The 23,774-nt window shown below is 35.6% G+C and overlaps 1 protein-coding gene across 3 annotated transcripts in view; it reads left to right on the top strand.

Moving 5' to 3' along the window:
* Positions 1 to 23,774, top strand: part of LOC149807601 (rho-associated protein kinase 2-like) — a 176,629-nt gene that overhangs the window by 18,521 nt on the left and 134,334 nt on the right. For all 3 annotated transcript variants that reach the window (XM_089968685.1, XM_089968666.1, XM_089968676.1), the window contains 5 exons: positions 9,129 to 9,229; positions 13,634 to 13,693; positions 14,765 to 14,842; positions 17,619 to 17,794; positions 22,441 to 22,525. In XM_089968685.1, the coding sequence (XP_089824811.1) occupies positions 9,129 to 9,229; positions 13,634 to 13,693; positions 14,765 to 14,842; positions 17,619 to 17,794; positions 22,441 to 22,525 (500 nt within the window). The remainder of the gene's footprint in view (positions 1 to 9,128; positions 9,230 to 13,633; positions 13,694 to 14,764; positions 14,843 to 17,618; positions 17,795 to 22,440; positions 22,526 to 23,774) is intronic.

Below are 23,774 nucleotides of genomic sequence, written 5' to 3'. Positions count from 1 at the left end.
GCGGTAGGACCTTAACAGTTTTGGAGTTAAAAGAGTAAAGGTCAATTTCACAGTGACTGAAAGAAGAAAAATGGTTTTTGCTCAATAATTCAAGTTGTCCACTCTCAGCAGTTACCAAATTTTTAATGACTGGTGGTAATGAAGATCCATATTAAATTTGGGCTCAAAAGGCCCAGGTTGTACTGTCACCGAAAGAAAAAATTAGTTTCTTACAAATATGAGTTGTCCACCATCTAAAGTCACCAAAGTTTGTGGATGGCTTGCACTTGGGGTATGGAAGAACCCTATATTATTGTTAAAGGGTCACAGTTCAGGGTCACTGTGGGTAGTCTTATTCAAACAGACTTTCTTACAGCTTCATATGGTGGTGCCGAGTGGTCTAAAGCGCTCACCATTATGGATCGCTACCATCTCACCTCTGACTGCATGGGTTTGAGTCTCGGGCTTCGCCAATGTGAGCATGTGAGAAAGCTTGTCAGTAGCTTCTCATGGGTTAGTGGTCCTTTTCTGGAGTTTTCCTGGGTTCTTTCTCCACCATTTATATTGGCGTCACAGATTTTATTGCAGCCATAGTGTGTTTTATAGTACCCCTCGCTGATTATATTGTATTCGCTCCCCAAGTCAACACACTAAACAAACAGTTCAGAGAAACGCCAACTCCATAAACTGACCATTGCAGGCAGGATCTGTAGGGGACCTCGAAAAGCCTTGAAAAATGAATTGTTCCCTCAAGGTCCTGAAAACACCTTGAAAATTCAAAATATTGTCTGGGTACCTTGAAAAGCCTTGATTTTCATGAAACCAAACAGAATTAATAAATAGTTTTAATTTTACAGAAGTAAATAAAAAGAAAAGGGGAAAAATCAACAAACAAATCTATCATTAAGTTCATGCAGGAATGGAAATTTTTCCACAACTGGCCACTGCGAAGTTATATGTTTTCAACTTCTGATTGTACGAAGCCTGGATGTAGCAGTGGTTAAAATTTGAATCATTCGTGTCGACATGGGTGGCTGCTGATTCCAACTTAAGTGGCTAGATGAAGAAAAATATAAAGTTTGGATTATGAGATCTTTCTCGGAGAGCTTTGTTCACATAAATTTATGATCTTTTTACCTGTACAAAGATATAAAAATCAAAATATAAACCAGAAAGAAAAAAACCCACAATCAATCCTAAGAATGCTGTAACTCCATATGCTTTAACACCATTCCCACCAAATAAACTTACTTGTGTGAACACCTGACATTTTTATCCTTATACGAATGTTTATTACCATCGATAAATTAAAGGAAGGAATGAAAATACATACCATGTAGCATATGTATCCTCAAAAAAGTAATTCAGAATACACGTGTTTTATAGTAAACAATACTAAATGCCTTACAAGTTGACAAAAAGGTCAGATATATAATGAGGGGGAAATAGTTGCCTCATGTACGGTACCATGAGGCTGCCTATTTAGGTATATTTAGTTCAACAAAATTGAGAATCCTTTATTTGAATTATGACGGAGGGCAGTCATTTTCAGAAAATAATTGCATCGATAAAGATTAACTTTTAATTAGTCGCATTGGGTTTCTGGCTTGTTTATTTCAGACTAACCATTAGCTATCGTGCAGTTTGATCACAGCTAACCAGAATATGAAAATAGGATACATCCTGGAGGAAAATAGGGTGCGTCAGGGAGAGAAACAGCATGTTCATTGCAAAGTGTATGAAGACTGATCAATATTTAGTGAAAACAAGGCTTTAAAAATGCCCGGAAACCTCCTGATTTTAGGTCCCAATAGCTTTTTTTTTATTAAGTCTGCCTACTTGGCTTTTGAAAAGTTGACAGGTATGCCTTACACCCCATTTCACAAACTACTTGATTCCAGGGTAGACTAATGTGTACACTTACCAATTAACATTGGTGAGTGTACACACTAGTTTACCCTGGAATCAAGTGATTGTGACATTATTCTAATGCTCAGATGTAATATGTTTAATATTAGTGGGAATTATATCAATGATCATACTATTGACTTCGTGTTTTATTTTTGTTTTTTTTTAAAATAAAAATAAGTTTGTTCCTTGTATGGAGTAATAGTAAGTATTCTATCTATAAATACGTTGACACAGTCACACTTGACTATTAAGCAATGGGTGGTGCATGGTCAAAGATAAAGTAAAGATGGAAGTGATAGGACAGTCAGAAGAGTAATGATAGGAAAGGCAGAAATAAGTAGAAGAGTGTCCGTGTACGTTTTTGTTTCTTCATACTCAGGCCAATCTGGCTACCATAGCAGCGATGAGATATGGAACCTCAACCGGCATAGCCCTTAGAATCATTAGGTCTTACTTGTAGCTGACTAGTTCATTAGAATGTGACTGGCCTGTTTTTGTGGATTTGTTGAAAAGAGTCGTGAGCTAGAACAGGAAATGACCCATGCCCGCCATTTTTGGTACTATATATACTTTAGGTCTTAACTTGTGTTTACATAAGTTTCATTTATGTATCCTTTAAAATTAATGTAATAATGCACCTTGAAAAACATGATTTTGAACCTTGAGAAACCTTGGAGAAACCTTGAAAATTTTGAAACTATTCAGTGGTAACATTTCTTGTAGTATTTATCAATTAATTTGTCGTAGTTTCTCTTCTGTTTTCATGCTATATCCAGCACCACTTTAAAGAAATTATTGAAACCAGTAAAACATACAAAACTCGAAAAGAGACTAAAAATGAACGCTGTACTATGTATGATCAAGAACACTGGAACATTATGACATGCATAATGCTTTCTGTAGTTTATTCTGCAAGATTAACGTGGCATCATTTATTAAAATAAAAAAGATACTCAAGCTAGGAAAAGTTTTTTGTAGGTTTGACACTAACTTTGTTTATGAGAGTATAGCAATTTTATTTTAAATGCTCAGAATTGTGTACACTGTATGTCATGAACAAACTTTTTAATGAACTGAATTCGTCTTTATGGTCTTCAAGGCTGTTCTCTATCAGTGTCTGTTCACATAAAAAACCAAGCAATGTTTTAAATATATGTTACTGTTTTCATCACATTTTTCCATGAATCTATATTCATGCACCACCTGAGGAGTTATATTTTACTTTGAAGTCAGCCAATTTGCTTGTTAAGGGTGGCCAGTCATAATGTTGTTGAGCTTCATTGTTATATTTTAGCACCGATGTTTCAAGGGAATGGTATATGAAACAAACCGTATGCAGTTTGTGTTCTGTCCTGTAGTCATTTAGTGTAGTTCATATAATATACGTCTGTCCCAGCAGCACAAAAATCTGACATGTTTATGAAGCTGTATTACACTAGAGGCATATTTTTAAAAGCTTTTTATCACCAGCTTGGAAAAATGCATTGATAATTAAAGAGGATGAATTTTTTTTAATGTGCTACTTTTACCTACATTTTGGAATTCATTTACTGGCAAAATTTAGAAATTTTGATTCCACTCTTTATTAAAAATAAGTAATGAGAAAAATCGCTGTTTATCAATTCATTTTGTATGCATCAAGAATTTATATAATTAGGAGACCGCTCTGGTGGCCTAGTGGTTAGAGCATCTGCCTCTGATGCAGGTGGTCGTGGGGTTGAACCCCGGCCGTGTTATACCAAAGACTTATAAAAATGGTACTAGCAGCTGCCTCGCTTGGTGGTCAGCATTAAGAGGTTAGTGTTAGGACTATTTGGCCTGGTGTCAGGATAATGTGACTAGGTGGAGTATGATGCTACATGTCTGTAGCATGATGCCCCAATGCTAGACATCATCATAAAACTGTCACACTGCAGACATCTTAGCAATAGGTTGAAAAATTGTTAAAGCTATGTTAAAAATATATATAAAAAAACACACACGTTATGTAATTAGGTATATTGTTGAATCTGGTCATAATTAACATGTATGAACTTAAAGCTTCTGAAATTTAATAGATTGAAAGACAAATGAGTGAGAATTACTACAGTAATCAAAGTGAGCAGTGACAGTATTCATGATGACCTTAGAATTAATGAGCAAGTCAAAATAAACATGAAGTAAGAGGGATCTACAACTTTTGAAACCAAAACCTCATACACCTCCAGTAGTTAATGAAGTTTTACTAGTGATAATGGGGGCCCCTAATGGCCGAGTGGTCTAAAGCACTCACCGTTACGGATCACTGCCATCTCACCTCCGTCTGCGTGGGTTTGAGTCTCGTGTTCGGCCAATGTGAGTATGTGAGAAAGCTTGCCAGTAGCTTCTCATGGGTTGGTGGTTCTTTCTGGGGTTTTCCCAGGTTCTTCCTCCACCATTTATACTGGCCACCATGTATAGCCTATCTTGTGCTGAAAAATGGCGTTAAACCCTACAAAAACAACAACCAGTGATACCTGTTTAAAGGCATGAAAAATATAAAGCCACATATTAATAGCAATCAGTGCAGTGAGAGAGATTTTATAAACGTGGCAAATACTTGGCTTAGCCATTTCAGGTGATCTACAAGGTATTATTGATAGATATAAGGTGTTCAGCTGATGAGTAATACCGTTCAAGCTGAACGTGGCGGGGGGATAAGCATGAACAAGAAGAAATTCCACTTAAATAAAGCTAAACCCATACTGATGTACCAAACTGGAGGCAGTTTTTATTGTACTGCATAAACAATCGTATTTACTACAGATACCCATTTCATGTCAAAGTTTGCAAGACAGTGAGACTAAATTGCAAAAGATGATGATATTATTGATGTCCAGAAAAAAATAACTGCTGCTGCAACATGGTGGAAAAAGAAGTTAGGTTTCCCACATCCGTACATATTAACTGACCCCACCTTTTTCACCTTTGTTTATTTTGCTTTTAATTGTACTTGTCCAGAATTTGTTCCTGTTTTTTAAATTCCCAAAGATTCTGTGCCAGTTGGATGATCATGGGCATAATTTAAACAATTTCACTTTTGCTAAACCCAGTATAAATACACGTTTGGATCCATGTTCTTTGGCAACAAAATGATTTATTTGTATTCATGTCAACTTCTTATAAAGGATAACTGGGTTGAAATGTAACAAATAATGAAACTGATAAACAATAGTTGCTTGCCATTCTGGCACAGTTTGTGGTATTTGTCATGTGGATTGAAAGAATGTACTGTACCAGATAAATTGCATCTGTATAAACTGTAAATGATAAAGTTTATCTCCTTCCGAAAATATTTAAGTGATTATTCTTTTTCATCACTTTAATCCGTCCTTTAGGTTCTATGTAAACTCATCAGATGACCAAATCCAGCAATCCACTTAGCTTCCAAATGTCCCATTTTTTTCCATATTTGTCCTGTATTTTGGACCTGAATACAGCTGTAGTTTTTTGGTTATTTTTTTAATTAAAAAAAAACATTAAAATTACCTTGCAATTTTCTGTTTATAACAGGCATCCAGTTCCATAAAGAGAGTAAATGTATCACATGTATATTGGGATATAGAGTTCTAAAATATGATTGGTTCATTTGAAATTGAGGCTACTATGCCAGTCTTTAATTTCCATATTGGATTGCGCAAAGCAGTTGCTGCTACCACTTTATCTAATCTTTGTAATATTCAACTTCTAGTCACATCAAAAAGGAAAGCAGAATTTTATCCAGCAAAGAAAAGAAAACAGAACTGGAAGGAAGGACAATTGTGCCATCTTGTTTAGATTTGTGAAACCATCTAGTAAAGGAGAAAACCTTGCATTTTGCAAATTGTTTAATTGTTATTTCGCTATTGGGCATGGATGTGCCCATGACATAAAACAGCATGAAAATGCTAATAAACATCAGCTTGCTGCTTCATCATCAACAACTCATCCTGAACTTGTGATGTTTATAAATTCCAGAGAACCTTGATATAATTCAATCAAAGTTCAGTTTACTAAATTTCTTTTAGAAATGAACCTTTCTCAGTTACTAGTGTTGCTGGTGATTTATTTTGCACACTTTTTCCAGACAGTTAAATCACCAATTACTCATGTGCTAGAAGGAAAACAGTTCAATAAAAAAAGTAATACAGAATTTAGATTATCAGTGAAAGATGGTACATTGAAATTGATTATGATAGAAAAAGCAAGGTTTGGAAAAGGTTCCTGTAAATAGCCTGTGTCTTTGTGTGATGCATTCTTGTACCTTTTGAATGGGCATTTGAATGGAACAGGGTGCCAGTCCGGAAGGTGCAAGAGTGCAACATGTGCATCTTTGACCTTCAATAATTAAGTAAGTTACTGTCCTACTTTACTGATGGTTGTAGATGTTGTCAATAGTTGCATTACAGTTGTATAAATCAGGATTTGTTCCGGAAAATCAGTATTTTATTTTTCATAAGCAGTCAGTATTTTTGTACTCGGGGGTTGGCAGCTATGAATCCAAAGTATATTTTTAGCTAAAAATGCCTGAACTCTCATTTAAGTTCATTTAGAACCAGAGGGAGACTAGAACACCCCAGCAGATGGGAGGGAAAGCCTCCACATCAATCAGTCATCATCTTTCCTGTATTTATTAAGCTGTTGATTATAGATTGCAGCATAATGTGCTTTGTAGAGTCGGCATAAAATCTGTAGGTCTACAGTAAATGTGATTCAAGGTCATATATAATTAGGTTGCAAGTACTAAACAGGTTGAACTAATAGAGGTTTTTATCGTGGATAGTACTGAGTACATTTCATTGTTTAGATAGTGCTGTGTTTATTTAATTGTGTGAAACATGTTATTATAATAATAATAATAGTAATAATAATAATAAAGACTTTATTTAATGCAGTTAACTTAATTAGCTACAGAACAGATGTAATCTAGTTTAGGCATTCAAAGACACAGGGGATTGTATCATTGCTTACAATCTACCTGTCATTTGTGTACTATATAATAACTACAAGTTAGGACTCTTCACTCCTTTCTCATGCAAACTATTTAAGAAAAAAACGCTGTTATTTCAAGCTAAATTTCAAATAGTTTAATAAATTTGGTACCGATGTTTAGCTCCGGTATTCAACTTTGTATGCATATCCGAAGTTTGGCTTACTATGATACCTTTAAGGATTGCCAGACCATTATTGTCAACAAGAATATCAAGAAGTTTTGTTCCTGGAAAGTACTTTCAGTTTGTCCATGTAAAGTTCATTTCTAAAAATTGTCATTCAGGCATGAAGTAAACCATTGGTTGGCTGTGTTACTACATTGGTAGATTTTTAATTTTTCTAGAAGTGTATGATCAAACACTTTTAAAAAAATCAACCATAACACTCCCAACTAACTTACAAGAAGCCATGTGTCAACTATTGATATTAGTGCTGTTCACAGGAATGATTTTGCCAGAAACCAGATTTATTATGAAGTTTGTGGTCATTGATTTATTTCATAAAAGACGGACACGCTTTACAATAAATTTTGAAAGAGTTGGAAGAATAGAAATTGGCCAGCATTTGTCCAGGTCATCATTTGCTCCAGGGCCTGCTTTGTGGTGTGGAGTTACCTTTGCAGTTCTCCATAATTGTGGAAATTTGCTGGCCTTTAAGTAGTTGCAATTTGGGTAATAAAGAAATATTTAGATTCTGCGGTCTAGCAGTCATGGTCATGATAAATCTTTTAGAAAATATTGTTATTGTATACCTTGACCAAGGGTTTAGCAATTAAGACCTGTTGGCCAGCAAATCTCTAGAGCTCAGCTAGTTCTGCATGTATGACTATTATAATGTGCCATATAAAATGCTCTTCATTGTTTATGTTTGGGATCAACCATATAAAATATGTAATGGAGGTTTTCACATCTGGATGAAAATCATACAGATCTTCAGACCGTGACATAAACTCACTGAGTACATAACAAGGGCCCATGGCCTGTTTTTGTCATTGTCATTTCTTAAAGTACATTATAAATATGTTTATCTTTATTGCTTATGCACAAATAGTGCTGATGTATTTTAGTTTTTGGGTATAGATTTTGTATTTTTCAAACAGATGTGAAAAAAGAAAACAAATGAGACCTATCAGTTGCAGTTGTATAGACCTTTACCATACTCTTGCTTGGCATAGATTTTGCAGCGTCACATAAAAGATTGGATAGAGTTTGGGTTCCTAATGTATTCACAAGACCAGATTTGTTCAACATAAGGTCTGTGGGCCGGAATTTTATCTTCCAAAGGTTTCTATCTGGCTCACCAACATTTCATAACTTGTGCTGACTGGTAGTGAAAAATGTAGGCCAAATTTATAATCGACTCCATGATTAAATAACAAAAGGCAATGTGGCACCTCACACGGAAAGGTTGAACAGCCCTGCTCTAGACAAATTGTTGAATGTTACATACCTGCTAAATCTGGATAGAAAGCAAAACTACATGAATAGTAGCATGGCTCAAACCACTCTGCTTCTTGACCAACTCCAAAGAGCTACATTTCTTTTTTGACGACTGAGTTTAAATTGTCACTGACATGTTTTGTCTACAATTTTGAGGAATAACAGCAATAGGGATCTTGCAAGGAGAGTGCTCGTTTGAAAAAGAAATTTAATAAATGGGTAGGCTAATTTATGGTTCTTATCTAGCATAGTTAGATTGTTATTTTTCAGCAAGGTACATAAATTTCAAGTGAACATTCATGAAAGAGTCTGTACATTGAATAAGTGTGATGAAAATTACTTTAAAGTCTGCAATTCTGGTGCCTTTGACATGGTGCCCCTACTATCTGTGAGAATTGACACAATTCAGTATGTGAACTGCAGATATTTTGCCCCTGTACATGTATAATAATAATAATGAGGACTTTGTATAGCACCTAATCTTTAGCTATGAGATCATGATTACGAATGACTCTTGAAATTTCAGTTTTGACTCTTGAGATTTTGGTGTCAAGGGTCATATGACTCTTCAGTTTTTAAATCTGTTGAGAAACACTATCATGCTTTTACTGTTTTTTTTGCTTTTAATTTTTTTAAGTACTAGACGGTAAGAATCACTTGATTGATTTTCCTAAGATGATGTCAGAAATGTAGAATGTAGGGACTTATCACTAATCTGGTATTTGTTTTGTTTGTCGGGTATTGGGATTTAAAGCTTGTTTTCTGTAATGGACATGTGTGATAACCCTGCTTTAAATTCTGTGATTTTAGATTCAAAGGCTGTGCAGAGGGTTAACAAATGTCGGATGAGACATGATGATTTTGATGTAGTCAAAGTCATTGGTCGTGGTGCTTTTGGAGAGGTTCAGCTGGTGAGTGTAGAAATTTCCAGATTTATTTTTATTTATTAGGGCTCAGCATTGAGATGGAGGGACCTTATAGTATAATAGCCTTTTTAGTCTCTCCATCTGTCTGTCTGTTCACATAATTTATTGCCATGTGCTACATGAATTGTAACAGATTTGCTTTTCAAAGGTTTCACCTTTTTAGGTCCATGTTATAGCTCTGTTGGATATAGGAGCATGGGAGTTTTATGGGATTGTTTGTGGTCCATCGTCTGTTGTCCATTGTCCATTAGCTCAGGCTTCTTATCGCTGCTCCTCCTAAACTACTTGGTGGATTGGTGTGAAACTTTGGACACATGTTCATCCCATGTATGGTTGGTTCAGGATGAAAATTTTGTCCATTGCAGATCCAGTATGGCCACCACAATAGCCATCTTAAAAATCTTGGTATTGCTACTCCTCCTGAATTGGTGGACATATCAGTATTAGAATTTACTAACTGACGTGAAGTTTAGTTGTTCCTAAATGAAAAAGATGCTGCTGAGACATGTAAAAATCTTAAAACCAAATTTGCTTCATCTCAGCAAGATCATCTTGAAATCTTATCATTGCTCCATTAAGAAAGACTGTATCAGCATGGGGCTTTCACAGAAAGTCTTTGTATGATGTGTTAATTGGCCGTAAATGAAAATGGTGCCTATCTGACTTGCAATAGGGCCAAAATAATGGCCGTCTTAAAATTTTTTTATCACATATTCTTCTTGATGGCTGTTCGTATTGATATTATGCTTTCACCAAAAGGTTTCTTAAGGTGTCTAGTTGGTCCTGAATGGACATGGTTCCAACCAGATATCCAGTATGGCCACCATGACAGCCATCTTGAAAATCCTACTAATTACTCATCCAAAACAGAAAGTCATAACATGTTTCCACCAAGTTCTTCTTATAATGTCTTGTTGGTCTTAAATGAAACTGTGTCACTCTGACATGCAGTATGGCCACCACTGCAGCAAATTTTAAAGTCTTGATATTTGCTGAAGAATATTATCAGAGATTGTTTAAAACAATCAGGAATTAACAGGAAAAAATGGTTTTGAATTCCTGTAAATTCTTTTTGACCAGTGGAGTATCTGCCCATTTTATAGACTCATTGTTTTACAGAGTTATTAGTACCTTTCCAATCAATTTTGAATCTCCATTACAGAAGACACTTGTAACCAACATATCTCAGGAGCCATTTAACCGATTCTGATGGACTTTGTTCAGGGAAAAATAAACTTTCTTTGCTAATTGAACATATCATGATCACAGTCTGCATATATTTCTTGATCATAGCTATTAGAATTATGACCCTTGCTCATCTTAGCATAGACATTGGTAATGTACAAAGTTGATAGCAGGCTAGGTTTAACAGTTGTTATCAGACTTGGACCATATTTACTTGTCATCTCAACAACAGCTCAGATGAGTCAGATGATGAGCATATACTTTGCATAGTTCTTTAGTGTAGTCATCGCAGATGCACAACCTTGTGAATACTGTAACTTCCTCATATATGATAGATTTTAACCAAATTTGTTTCATCTCAGCAAGATCATGGAAGAATTGAGTAATGAGCCTGTTTTGCACATATTTCCTAGAGTTGTGGCCCTTGATTGAGCATTTGGTATTGCTGATGCACACGTTTGTGCAATTTCCACATTTTTAGTTAGATTTCAAATACACTTATGGCCTTGCTTTATCTCAACATGAGCTTGGATAAGTTTGATGTTGAGTAGATTTGGCCTGTATTTCTAGAGTTGTTGCCCTTGTTTGACTTTGAATAAGCACACCAATGGGTTATAAATGCTATAGCACTTTTTGCTTGATTTCAGTCAAATTCACTGAGGCATTATTTTTCAGATTTCAGTGACACATTATTCCAGCAGTGGCTTAAATGAGTGTCATAATGACAAGATGTTGACTATGTTATGATCCTTGATTGACAGAATGGGCATCCCATTGTCTTTGTCCATTTTGAGTCATCCATTCAAAGTTGCAATTTACACCTACTCAGAAACCATTTGATCAATTCGGCCTTGATTATAGAGTATTGTGGCATATAATGCAATGTGTAAAACTCCCCAGAAAATCTGCAAGCCCACAGGATCAGTAACCTAATAAAGAAGCTGGTCCTGTCCACTGTTCTTACAATTCATCATACATGAAGACAGAATGTAGTAAAACCTCAAAATACGAGTCTATAAATGCATGTTAGATTTGCTCAACTAATTGTTTAATGAAGATATTTATTATTTAAAGAAAGAAAGTTAAGTCATTTCTTATTGGTTCTTTATTGTGAGATTCTTGGAAAACTCCCATTTGTGACCAATCAGAGACATTCCTACTTTCAACCTATTCACCAAAACTGAAAGATCTGCCATTGAATGAAAAAACAGATCACATGTAAAAGCACTAAATTTGACAGAAAGCATCCTGGTGTAAAGGCATTTCAGGTTAGTACAAAATCATGCTGATCTGAAACCATATATTGCCATTGTTACTAAAAAAAAGGAAACACTTCAATCACTAACTTGTCAGAAAACTACTCTGCAGATTTTAATCAAATTTGACACAAAATTCTGGCATTAAATGCATTGATATCTGTATGAAGTGAAAGCCTGTAGTGATGATAAGCTATTATAAATGAATTCGGATATAACACAATCATGGCATGGCTCCCGAAACTTGAAATAATTTCACCAATATCTTCAAGTACTGCAGAGTTTTGTGACACAACAATCAAGTGTTGAATTTAATAATTTGGCAAGACATGATGTAAAAAAGGTCTTATCATTGAATCTTTCAAAATGTTAAATGTTGGTATCTGTGAAGTCAGTTGCTCCACTTTAATCTTGATTTATTTTTTTAAAGTGGTCAACTGGTTACAAAGCTGCTGAGTATTAATCTTACTATTAGTAGTAAGCCATTCTGAGTGGTCTGCAGTGCTCACCGTTACAGATCACTGCCATCTCATCTTTGTGTGGGTTCGAGTCACAGGCTCTGCCAATGTGGATATGTAAGAAAGCTTGCCAGTAGCTTCTTGTGGGTCAGTGTTTCTTTCTGGGGTTTTCCCGGGTTCTTCCTCCAACATTTATACTGCCGGCAATGTAAAGCCTATCTTGTGCTGAAAAATGGCTTTAAACTGTATAACAACAACAACAATTAGTAAGACTTTAAATCTTTGTGTTTGCCTGCAGTGATTGTAGAGTCATTGCTGAAACAATAGATGCAGATGTTTGCTGATTCAACTAGTTGTTGTTGTTGCTGTAAGGTTTAACGCCATTTTTCAGCACACGATAGGCTATACATGGCGGCCAGTATTAATGGTGGAGGAAGAACCTGGGAAAACCCTGGAAATAACCACTGACCCACAAGAAGCTACTGGCAAGCTTTCTCACATACCCACATTGGCCGAATCTGAGACTAGAACCCATGCAGACAGAGTTGAGATGGCAGTGATCCGTAACGGAGAGCGCTTTAGGTCATTTGGGGGCCCCTTATTCAACTAGTATACAAAAACAAACATTACATGTGGTGTTTGCTAAAAGATTTTCACCTGAATTTATAAATCAGTTAATCTGAGTAATTGTTAATCAAGTCAGTCTCACAGCTAAATGTTGCTCAGATCATGGGGCAATGGCTTATAAAAGCATTAAAAAATAAAGCTGCCAACATGTGCACATGGATTGGTGGTGCTTGACTAGTGAATATCCACTCCCAATAAAAATTACAACAATTTGGGCTGTGGTCATTCTAACAGATAAGTGTTAGAGTGTTAATTAGTGGCTGTTTACAATGGATAACATTATACAGTAATACAAGCTATTACTGGTAAAGAGAAACATGAAACCCAGGACAGGATTATGTCTGGTGTTAAATGCAATTACAGTAGCTCAGTGTTAGGTGTTCATGAATCAATGATCAGAGCAAATGTTGCCTAAGATTCACTATATCAACATAGGGTTTTCAGCAAGTGATTTCTTACTGATTGGTCAGTGAAATTGGTGTGGATCTTGCGTCCTGTATGGCAGCCCTGGCCTCTATCTTGAAAATTCCAAATCTTTGTATTGCTCAAGAACATTGGATATGTTTTCAGCACTCAGCACATATAAAGAAGAAATCAATTTATCCTGGATTCCCAAAAATTCTTGGCCAGTAGTGTGTCATCCCCTTTAGAGGGACTGTTGTTATTAATTACTTGTCCCTTACAAGTCAGTAAGATAAATATTAGCTCAGCTCTGAGTATGTCTTTCAACAGTCATATTCCTCCTGAAATTTTGTATGATTATTTAGTATAACCTATAAGTCATAGATTCATATAATGTCACTTATTTACTTCAAAACAGCAACTTTTTAAAATTCAGTAATGATGGGCTTTTTATCTTGTAGGTTCGTCACAGGAGCACAAAAAAAGTTTATGCCATGAAACTTCTCAGTAAATATGAAATGGTACGTAAAGTAATTTATCTTTGCAAGGGCATTATGTCATTGTTATGAAATGGTAAGTAAAGTAATTTATCTTTGCAAGGGCATTATGTCATTGTTATGAAATGGTAAGTAAAGTAATTTATCTTTGCAAGGGCATTATGTCATTGTTATGAAATGGTATGTAAAGTAATTTATCTTTGCAAGGGCATTATGTCATTGTTATGAATGATCTGTTGATTTCTTTCTGCATTTGCTAGTTCTACTGGATAAATGAATTGTCTGTAGCTGTTTATGTTTTTGTATTGTACTTATAAATTGAGTCCAGCTGCAACTAGCACTGACCCTGCTCAGCTGCTGCTTAATTCACTGGATGATCAGGGTCTGTGTTGTCCTTCTGATTACTCCTAACCAACTATATAGACCCATAGCTGACTGCACATTTTAATGGCAGTTTCAGAGTCCGTGTAGTACGCAGTTGGAGCTGACTTAAAATCATGTATATACTGTGTCATTGAAAACTAATGTCAGGAGTGCAGTAACTCAGTCTGTTTATAAAGACAGGGAATTCACAAATTTTTTGTGTGCATGTGTACCATTTTTTGGTGGATTTCATGGTTGGCACAAACCACAAATATAAAGACACAATGAACAGTGATCCATACATCTTGTAAAAATAATTGGACCCCATCCCCAAACCATGAATTAAATATTTGAATAAATATAATTTTTCCCCCAAACAATGAAAATGCATGACTTCATAGTAATCATGTACATATTTTTGTTTAACAACAATTTTAAAAAAATTAATTTTGAAGAATATGAAAATTAACATTCATTGCCTCATCTCCAACAGTGTGGTAAAAATAGTTATAATTGTTCAGCCAGCAGGGACAGTAGTAGTGGCTTTTGTACATCCTGTTTGAATTTTGTTTTGGTATTTTTGTAAGATAGACAAGGTGGGGTGGAGGCAGTATATTACTATATGGGTTGCAATTGAGTACCTCATTTTGTATATCACTTTCTGCTCAAATCAAATTGAAATTAAGTTTGTTAGTTTTTGTTTTGTGTTACTTGATACAATTTCATTTTCAGATTAAAAGGTCAGACTCAGCCTTCTTTTGGGAGGAGAGAGAAATAATGGCTAATGCCAACAGTGACTGGATAGTTCAGGTAATTAACAAGGCATATCCAGTAACAGTGACTGGATAGTTCAGGTAATCTACAGGCATATTCAGTAACAGTGACTGGATATTTCAAGTAATCTACAGGCATATCCAGTAATAGTGACTGGATAGTTCAGGTAATTTACAGGCGTATCCAGTAACAGTGACTGGATATTTCAAGTAATCTACAGGCATATCCAGTAACAGTGACTGGGTAGTTCAAGTAGTTAACAAGGCATATCCAGTAACAGTGACTGGATAGTTAGGTAAATTACAGGCATATCCAATTACAGTGACTGGATAGCTCAGGTAATCTACAGGCATATCCAGTAACAGTGACTGGATAGTTCAGGTAATTTACAGGCATATCCAGTAACAGTGACTGGGTAGTTCAGGTAATCTACAGAGATGGTGTAGTTTTATTTGATCATGTCTCCAAGTAAGTCTTGGAGGATGGTAATAAATTGTATAATATGTTATTTTCTTTATTCAAGCCTTGGCTTCATTATTTTGTTATAAAGTGCTGATACACCGCTACACAAACCATGCAGTGCGAGGAACTGATGGAGTATCTATAATACAGTCCCAAGGGCAATCATTCATTGATATAGGTTTTTTAATTAGTCCAGGAGATATGCTTTCACACATGTCTTGTCTTGTGGTTTGTAGCAATATATTGTTTAAACAATTAGGAAATCATAATGATCGAACACACTTTGTTGGTGAAACATTGATTCCTAAAAAAGAAACAATGTGGTCACCTTTGAATTAAGCTTAGTGGGCAGTATCTTTATTAACTGATTGACAAGGAAAAAGAACAGCATGTAAACTTAACTTAGTGATTCTTGAGTTTTACTCTGTTGAGCTTGATAAACGAATCAAGGACAAGTTGACATATTTGAGAACTCAATATAACTGATGTATGGTTGATCAGAATATGTGCCAGTCGAAACCTTTAATCTGCAGGATATGTCCAGCAAATACATGTATTTAAAGATATCAGATATATTTATATTAGTTCTTTAGTGTAGTCATTGTAGATGCACAATCTTTTGAATACTGTAACATTGAATTAAAAAGTTTCTCATGGAACATAAATTTTTCATATGTATGTGCAAGACAAACCACCACCGTGCCTCAGCAGGTACGCTGATCACAAGTCCACCATGGAGGATCTGGTCAACATTACTGATTGACATTTGAACAGTAAATTAATGAAGACCACCCACAGAAAGACTGAGATGTTGAGAGTGATTTACAATAACATACCATTTGAAGAATCGCTTGTAATTATTTCAGTGATATATTTAGAAGAAAAAAAAAATTCCAGATGTTTTATATATTTAGTACATGTATATTTAGAAAAGATTGATCTGCTTCTTTTGCAATAATTTTACAGGGATACTTTATTCAAAGAAACCTAAACAAACTTGCACACTGACTTGATGAGAGGCACAACTTTTTGCGCTGTTTTTGAACAGCATACATTTATCCTATTGTTACAAAGGAAATGTAATCCTCTGAGATATGAAAATTTAAGTTCCACATGTGAACTGTTTCTGTTAAAGAAAATAAAAAAATCCAGCAAACAGAAAATACTTAATTTTCACTGAACTGCTTCTTAAGCAGTTAATGCTAGTTTCATCCCATTTCATTAGGATCAGTGGTCATTCAAGATTTAAAACTTGTCTGTAAAGGCAGGTGAAGATTTTGGTTCATCTTTCAAAAAAGAATAGCCATATACAGCTTCTTTTGATTTCCTATTTATGACATGCTTCTCACATAAGCTTACACTCTTTAGATCTTGGCAAGTTGAGAAACTGGGTAATGCAGATTTTTTAAAAGAGTGAACTGCTGTTTCAAACTTCTAAAAATTGACCAAACAGAGAGTAAATCCTGTTATATAGTCATAAGTATGCTGTAAATCGGTATTGAAACTGTTTTGTCATGATGCACAAAGCAAACTAGGATCAGTGATTATTTTAATTTCATGGTTTAGCTTATTGGGAGGCTTAAACTGAGCAGGATGCATCAGTCTTGTGTGGAACACAAATTTGGGAGAGAACATTTCATAATTTTGTTGAAGAGTGCACATAAAACAATAATAACGATATTTGTTGCATGTTATTTGTTAAAAAACGTATTTTAGAAGGTGAGCCCTTGTACCAAGGCTAGTTTTGCTTTTTACAGGTATGCTGAATTGGGATTTGTGATTATACTCACCTTATGGAAAAAAATGGGATCTGTGATCATACTCACCTTATGGAAATAATGGGATCTGTGATCATACTCACCTTATGGAAAAAAATGGGATCTGTGATCATACTCACCTTATGGAAATAATGGGATCTGTGATCATACTCACCTTATGGAAAAAAATGGGATCTGTGATCATACTCACCTTATGGAAATAATGGGATCTGTGATCATACTCACCTTATGGAAAAAAATGGGATCTGTGATCATACTCACCTTATGGAAATAATGGGATCTGTGATCATACTCACCTTATGGAAAAAAATGGGATCTGTGATCATACTCACCTTATGGAAATAATGGGATCTGTGATCATACTCACCTTATGGAAAAAAATGGGATCTGTGATCATATTGAAAGGCATTTTTACTAAGGGATTGCTGTATAATTTAACCATAAGCCATGTTCTGTCTACTTTTGTGTGGTCATTAGTTTTACAGTTTCATGCATTTATCTGAGCTCTGTTATAGTCTACTTTCATCTGGATAAAGTTGCATTATCTCATGGATTTATGGATTTATTTTCAGTTACACTATGCATTTCAAGACCATAGGCATCTGTACATGGTGATGGACTACATGCCTGGGGGAGACCTAGTGAATCTCATGAGCAACTATGATGTACCTGAAAAGTGGGCCAAGTTCTATTGTGCTGAAGTGGTGCTAGCCCTGGATGCAATACACTCCATGGGTTTTGTTCACAGGTACTAAACTGAAAACTATCCCGCAAGTTGGCAAAGTCACTTGTATGCAAGGTATATTTTATAACTGACAATTTAGGGGAATATTCCCCCCCACCATTTAAAAAGAAAAGGCAGACGATTTCTGTGTAATGGAGATTTAATGAAAATAGAATGGAAAGTATAATTCATTTTTAATTTATTTTTTTCAACACAGTTATTTGAGCTGTACTGGTCATAAACCAGATGGGATGTTTTCTTGTCCATAATCCATTATCCATCTGTCTGTTAAGATGAGTTCATTGTCACTTCTTGTCCTGGGAGAATTGCTATGAAGCTTTGCACACACATTCATCCCATGGTGTACTTGTTCCGAAATGAGAACAGTGTTGCTAATAAATCCAGTATGGCCACCATAGCAGCCATATTGAAAATCTTGTTATTACTAATCCACCCAAATGGATGGTCATATCAGCATTGGATCTTCAACGTCTGCTTTGTCCTTCATTACACATAGGGCCAGTCTGATGTCCAGTATGGCTGACACAGCAACCATCTTTAAATTCTTGTTCTTGCTACTCGTGAATGAAAAGTCATTGACACTTGGTTTTAACCAGGAGACTTAGCATGTCTAGTTAATGCTAAATGAAAATGGTGCCAATCAGACCTCTACTATGTCTGCCGCAGTGGTCATCATGAAATCTTGTTATTGCTACTTTGTTTATATGGCTGGTCATATCAACATTATGCTTGGACCAGAAGACTTCTTATGATGTCTAGATGTTCCTAAATTAAAATGGTACCATTCTGATGTTATCACTACTCCTCTTAAATGGAAAGTCATTTTGATATGGGGTTTCCGCCAGAAGAGTTCTTATGGTGTCTAGTTGCTCATAAATGGAAATGACGCAGGTTGACCTTCATGATCGTCATCTTGAAAATGTTATCTCTATTCCTCCCAAATGGATGACCATACCAGGCCTGCCATCCCTTACAGTGTTGTGATAGGTCTTTTGGAAATGACGCTTATGGAATAAAGCACACATTACAGAATCAAGATACTGACTTGTCTGTGTCTGGTTTGGATCTGGGTTTAATATTAGATTCAATGGAATGAGACTAACTGATCGAAGTACCTCAGATGCTTTAAATGGCACATATGTTGTGATGCATAGTGTCTGAATGATCAGGTTTTTGGTTATTGTTTTTACTAATAGTGTCCAACATGCAACAGGTCAGGATGAAAGGGACAGTAACTTTTTAAGAAGTTTTAATAGCACAGATGAATAAAAGTGACCCTTCAGATTCTTGGGGTAAAAAGCTGGAAGGTCAGTAATTACATTGTGTTGACTTGGGTACGTCACATACTGGGGAAAGATGATTGCTATCACCACAGCCCATGTGAAAAATATTTTTCTAAGGGTTTTGCCAGATTCAGAAATATTGAGAGGCTGTTGAGCTCTGCAGTTTGTAAAACTGTACTTGAGGTAATTAAGGTTCACATAAACTTGACAAACTTTTGAGTTGAGCATGATGTTTACTGTCACTGCATCATTCTTGATTCACACTTCTGGACTTTTAATTGCATGTTTACCAGCTTGACAGAAATGGTACATGATATTTTGTTACACCTTGCTGAAAACTGGTCCAACTTATGGATAAAAGACCGCTCCGGTGGGCTAGTGGTTAGAGCATCAGCCCTGGATGTGAGAGGTTGTGTGTTTGAACCTCAGCCAAGTCCTACCAAAGACTTATAAAAATAGTACTAACAGCTGCTTCGCTAGGCGCTCAGCATTAATAGGTTAGTGTTAGGACTGGTTGGCCTGGTGTCCGGATAATGTGACTGGGTGGGATATTGTGCTACATGTCTGCGGCATGATGCCTCAGTGCTAGATATCAATGTAAACTGCCACACTGCAGACATCGTAGCGATATGACTGAAAAAATGTTAAAACTACATTAAAAATCCGAATCACACACACACTTATGGGTAAAAATCAACTGCCTTGCTGGTAAAGTCTTTTTAGGATTGGCAGGTCTGCCATGTCAGCAAGAGATTTTGACAAAAGACTTTATGGTTTGTAGTTATTCCTAATGTAAAATGCTACCAGTTGTACATCCAATATGTTTGACATGATGACTATCTTTAAAATCTTCTTGTCACTTCTTGCCGAAATGGGATGATCATATTTACATCAGATTTTCAAAAAAAGACTTATGATGACTACTTGGTTCCGAATGAAAGTGATGTCAATCTGACATCCAATATGGAAATTCTTTTCAGCATCAGTCCCGTTGAGGGGCTCTGCAGATGAGTTTGTAAACAGAAGATTGTATTAAAATTCTCAAAGAGAAGGAACTAAAACAACATATACCATCTGTCATTGCAGTGTTTAGGCAAGACTTCATAAGTTGTGAAATGTTGTCAGATAGAATGCATTGTCAGCTAGGTTTATGTTCTCAGTCAAGGATCCTGAAAACAGAAACTTTCATCTAAAAAAATCAATTGTTCTAATGAAAACTTAATTGCTTTGTTGATTGAAAAGATTAAGCTTGCTCTTATACAGATGTGTTTTTGTATTCCTGCCATGAGTATTACATTAATGTTATGATGTTGTCCATCCATACCAAATTCATTTGTGCACAATAACTCAAGTTCGTCATCATCTACAGTTACCAAACTTTCTGCATATCATCTTACACTTGGGATAAGGAAGAACCATGTCTGTTTTGAATCACAAGGGCTAAGTAACTACAATCAGAAGAAGAAGAATGTTTTTCTCACAATAACACAAGGTATACATTACATACCTTGACCAAACTTTGTGGATAGCTTGCACTTTGTTTTGGAAAAAGCTTGTTGATTTTGAGGTTAAAAAAAGTCAAAGTCAAAGGAAATGGTTTCTATAGAACAATATCAGTTCAGCATCACAGACTTGGAGCAAAGTACCTTAATACCAAACAGGAAGACACCTATTGATTTGGAGGTCAAAATATCAAAGGTCAAGGAAACAGAAGAGAATGATTTATGGACAAAAAAATTGTTCTCCATGCACCTTTACCAGCATTTGGGGATAACTTGCAAGTTGGATAAGAAAGAAGCCTACTGATTTGTGGTTCAAAGGGTCAAAGGTCAACATCAGTGTAACTGAAAGCAGAAAAAAAATGTGGATTCTACATGATAATTTTGGTTTTTTGGCTAACCATTATTTGTGGATTGCTTGGACTTCAGGTATTGATGAGGCTATTGATTTGGGGAAATTGAAATGTTATTGTGTTCCCTTGCTAAACTTTGTGGAAAGCTTGCATTTTGGGTAAGAAAAAACAGATTATGGAGTCTAGAGGTATAAGGTTACAGTCTTAGTAAGTCTAGTTAAAAAGTAATGGTTTGTGCATAGTCTGCATACCTTGACCTTGACCAAAGGTTTAAGTCACTGGGACCCATTGGCCTGTAATCTCCAGAGTCAGCTACAGTCGTTTAGTGTCTATGTTAGAGGACTTAAAACAGTGGGTGGTGTATATAGGAACTCCCTAACTTAATACGTGACTTACGTCAATCGGACTTCCGCAACCTTTCCCATAAGCCCAAAACTGTACAGAGTACATGTATTAAATGTTTGAGTTAGAAGAAGTTTATGTTACATCACTAACCTTTTTTTTCTGAAAGTTAATTATGATTACCACAGAAATTCATCATCATTTTTAGATACAAAAAATGTTGAACTATGTAACATAAGCAGCTGTCATGTGGTGTTTGCTTTCATTCTAGTGTTGTAGTCGCCACTGAAGGCATAATCACGGAATTCGTGTATTTTTTTGAATTTTTTTTATTGTTAGTGCATAGTCATGACTGCACAAGCCATTCATAAATGCATAACAATTGATTTGGAGATGAAAATGAAGATGATAAAGAAATATGAAGCTGAACAAAGCTTATCGGCCATAGCGCATGAACTTGGTCTCTTAGTATCAACAGTCAGTGCAATAGTAATGGATGCTGATCATATAAAAGGACACGTAATTGCAAAACAGCGTTCTGGTGATTTATGAGATGGAAAAATTGTCAATCATATGGATGGAAAACCCGATACATTCTATTAAGCCTAATGATGGTCTTAGTGAAGGCTGGTAGTCTGTATGCAGATGTTAAGGGAAAGCACCAAGATCTAACACTTCATATAGTATACATGAATAGGCTATAGGGTGTGGTTGGCAGGTGGGGTGGGTCAAATGTCATCTTACATAAAGATTGACTTACATAAGGGTTAACAGAACAGAATGTTGACATAAGTAGAAGAGTGCATATTAGGCGCTTTTCAGGGTACTCTTGTTTAATTGTAGATCTCTATTTTCAGGGTACTCTTGTTTAATTGTAGATCTCTATTTTCAGGGTACTCTTGTTTAATTGTAGATCTCTATTTTCAAGCTACTCTTGTTTAATGGTAGATCTCTAATTTCAGGGTACTTTTGTTTAATTGTTGATCTCTATTTTCAGGGTATTCTTGTTTAATTGTAGATCTCTATTTTCAAGGTACTCTTGTTTAATTGTAGATCTCTATTTTCAGGGTACTCTTGTTTAATTGTAGATCTCTATTTTCAAGGTACTCTTGTTTAATTATAGGTCTCTGTTTTCAAGGTACTCTTGTTTAATTGTAGATCTCTGTTTTCAGGGATGTCAAACCAGATAATATGCTGCTGGATAAATATGGCCATCTCAAGCTGGCTGATTTTGGAACCTGTATGAGGATGGACAGAGTGAGTATCTGAGAGGCCTATATTGATGTTTCCCCATCTAAACTAAGGCAAGATCTAAATAAAATTAGCTTTACTGGTCATTGGTCATCCATCCATTAGCACAGGCTACTAAACAGATTGAAAATGGCCTTTTGTCTGTTAATCATGCATTAGCACAGGTGGCTCTGTCATTAGCATGTCAGGCTCATGACTGCTTCGAATCCTACCATTGGAACAGTCTGGGTCAGTTGCTAATCGAATGAAAATGGTACCACCATGATGGCCTTTGTAAAAATCTTGTTGTTGCTACTCCTTTCAAACATATGGTCATATTGATTTAGAGTTTTCACAACTTTTTACATTGTTGATTCTAAATGGTGCTATTTAGAATTCCATTATGGCTGCCATGCTTGCCATCTTGTCATTTTTTTAAGGAAATGACGATATTAACATTTGTTTTCACAACATCTATGATGTCTAGTTGGTACTAAATGAAAATTGTGCCCCATGGACCTCTAGTATGCTATCTGATGTGTGGCCATCTTCAGAATCTGCTATTCCTTCTGAATTATTGGTCTTATTGATAAGTGACCATTTTGAAAATCTTGTTATCGCTTCTCCTCTTGGATGATTGTATTGGCAATTCGTTTTCACTAAAAGTCTTCTTATCATGTCTAGTTGATCCAGAATGGAAATTGTGCCCCTCAGGTTTTCATAATAGCCACCATGCCATTCATCTTTAAAATCCGATTATCACCACTCCAGAAGAGCAGACGGTCACTAAATTGGATATCAAGTTGATCCTAAATGTTAATGTTACCCATCAGACATTAAGTAATACTTCTTATAATGCTTTGTTGATCCTAAAGGAAAATTGTGCTAATCAGACCTCTAATTTCGTGGCTGTAGTGGCTTTTAAAAAATCATTTTGTTGTTTCTAATGGATTGATAGTTGCAGTGACTAGGGGTTTTACTAAAAGACTTATGATATGTAGTTTATTTTAAATGATGGTGGTGATGATTAGATAAAATATGTTCCTCAAGGTTGCCATTTTGAAAAAACTGTTTTAGCTGTCTCCAGAATAGGTGGTCCTTTTCATTGAAGAACTTACGATATGTGTTTGGTCCAAAATAAAAATGGCAATGATGAAAGGCTTGAAAATCTTGATATCACTGCTGCTTATGAAGGGATGATCACATCATTATGGGGTTTTCATGAAAACATTCCATACTTCCTGTATGTAATTGCTCTTAAACGAAAATGATACCA

The sequence above is a fragment of the Sinohyriopsis cumingii genome, chromosome 1 (genome assembly GCF_028554795.1).
Source record: "Sinohyriopsis cumingii isolate HCF-2022 chromosome 1, ASM2855479v2, whole genome shotgun sequence".
NCBI lineage: Eukaryota > Metazoa > Mollusca > Bivalvia > Unionida > Unionidae > Sinohyriopsis > Sinohyriopsis cumingii.
This window is presented reverse-complemented; position numbering and strand designations above follow the sequence as displayed.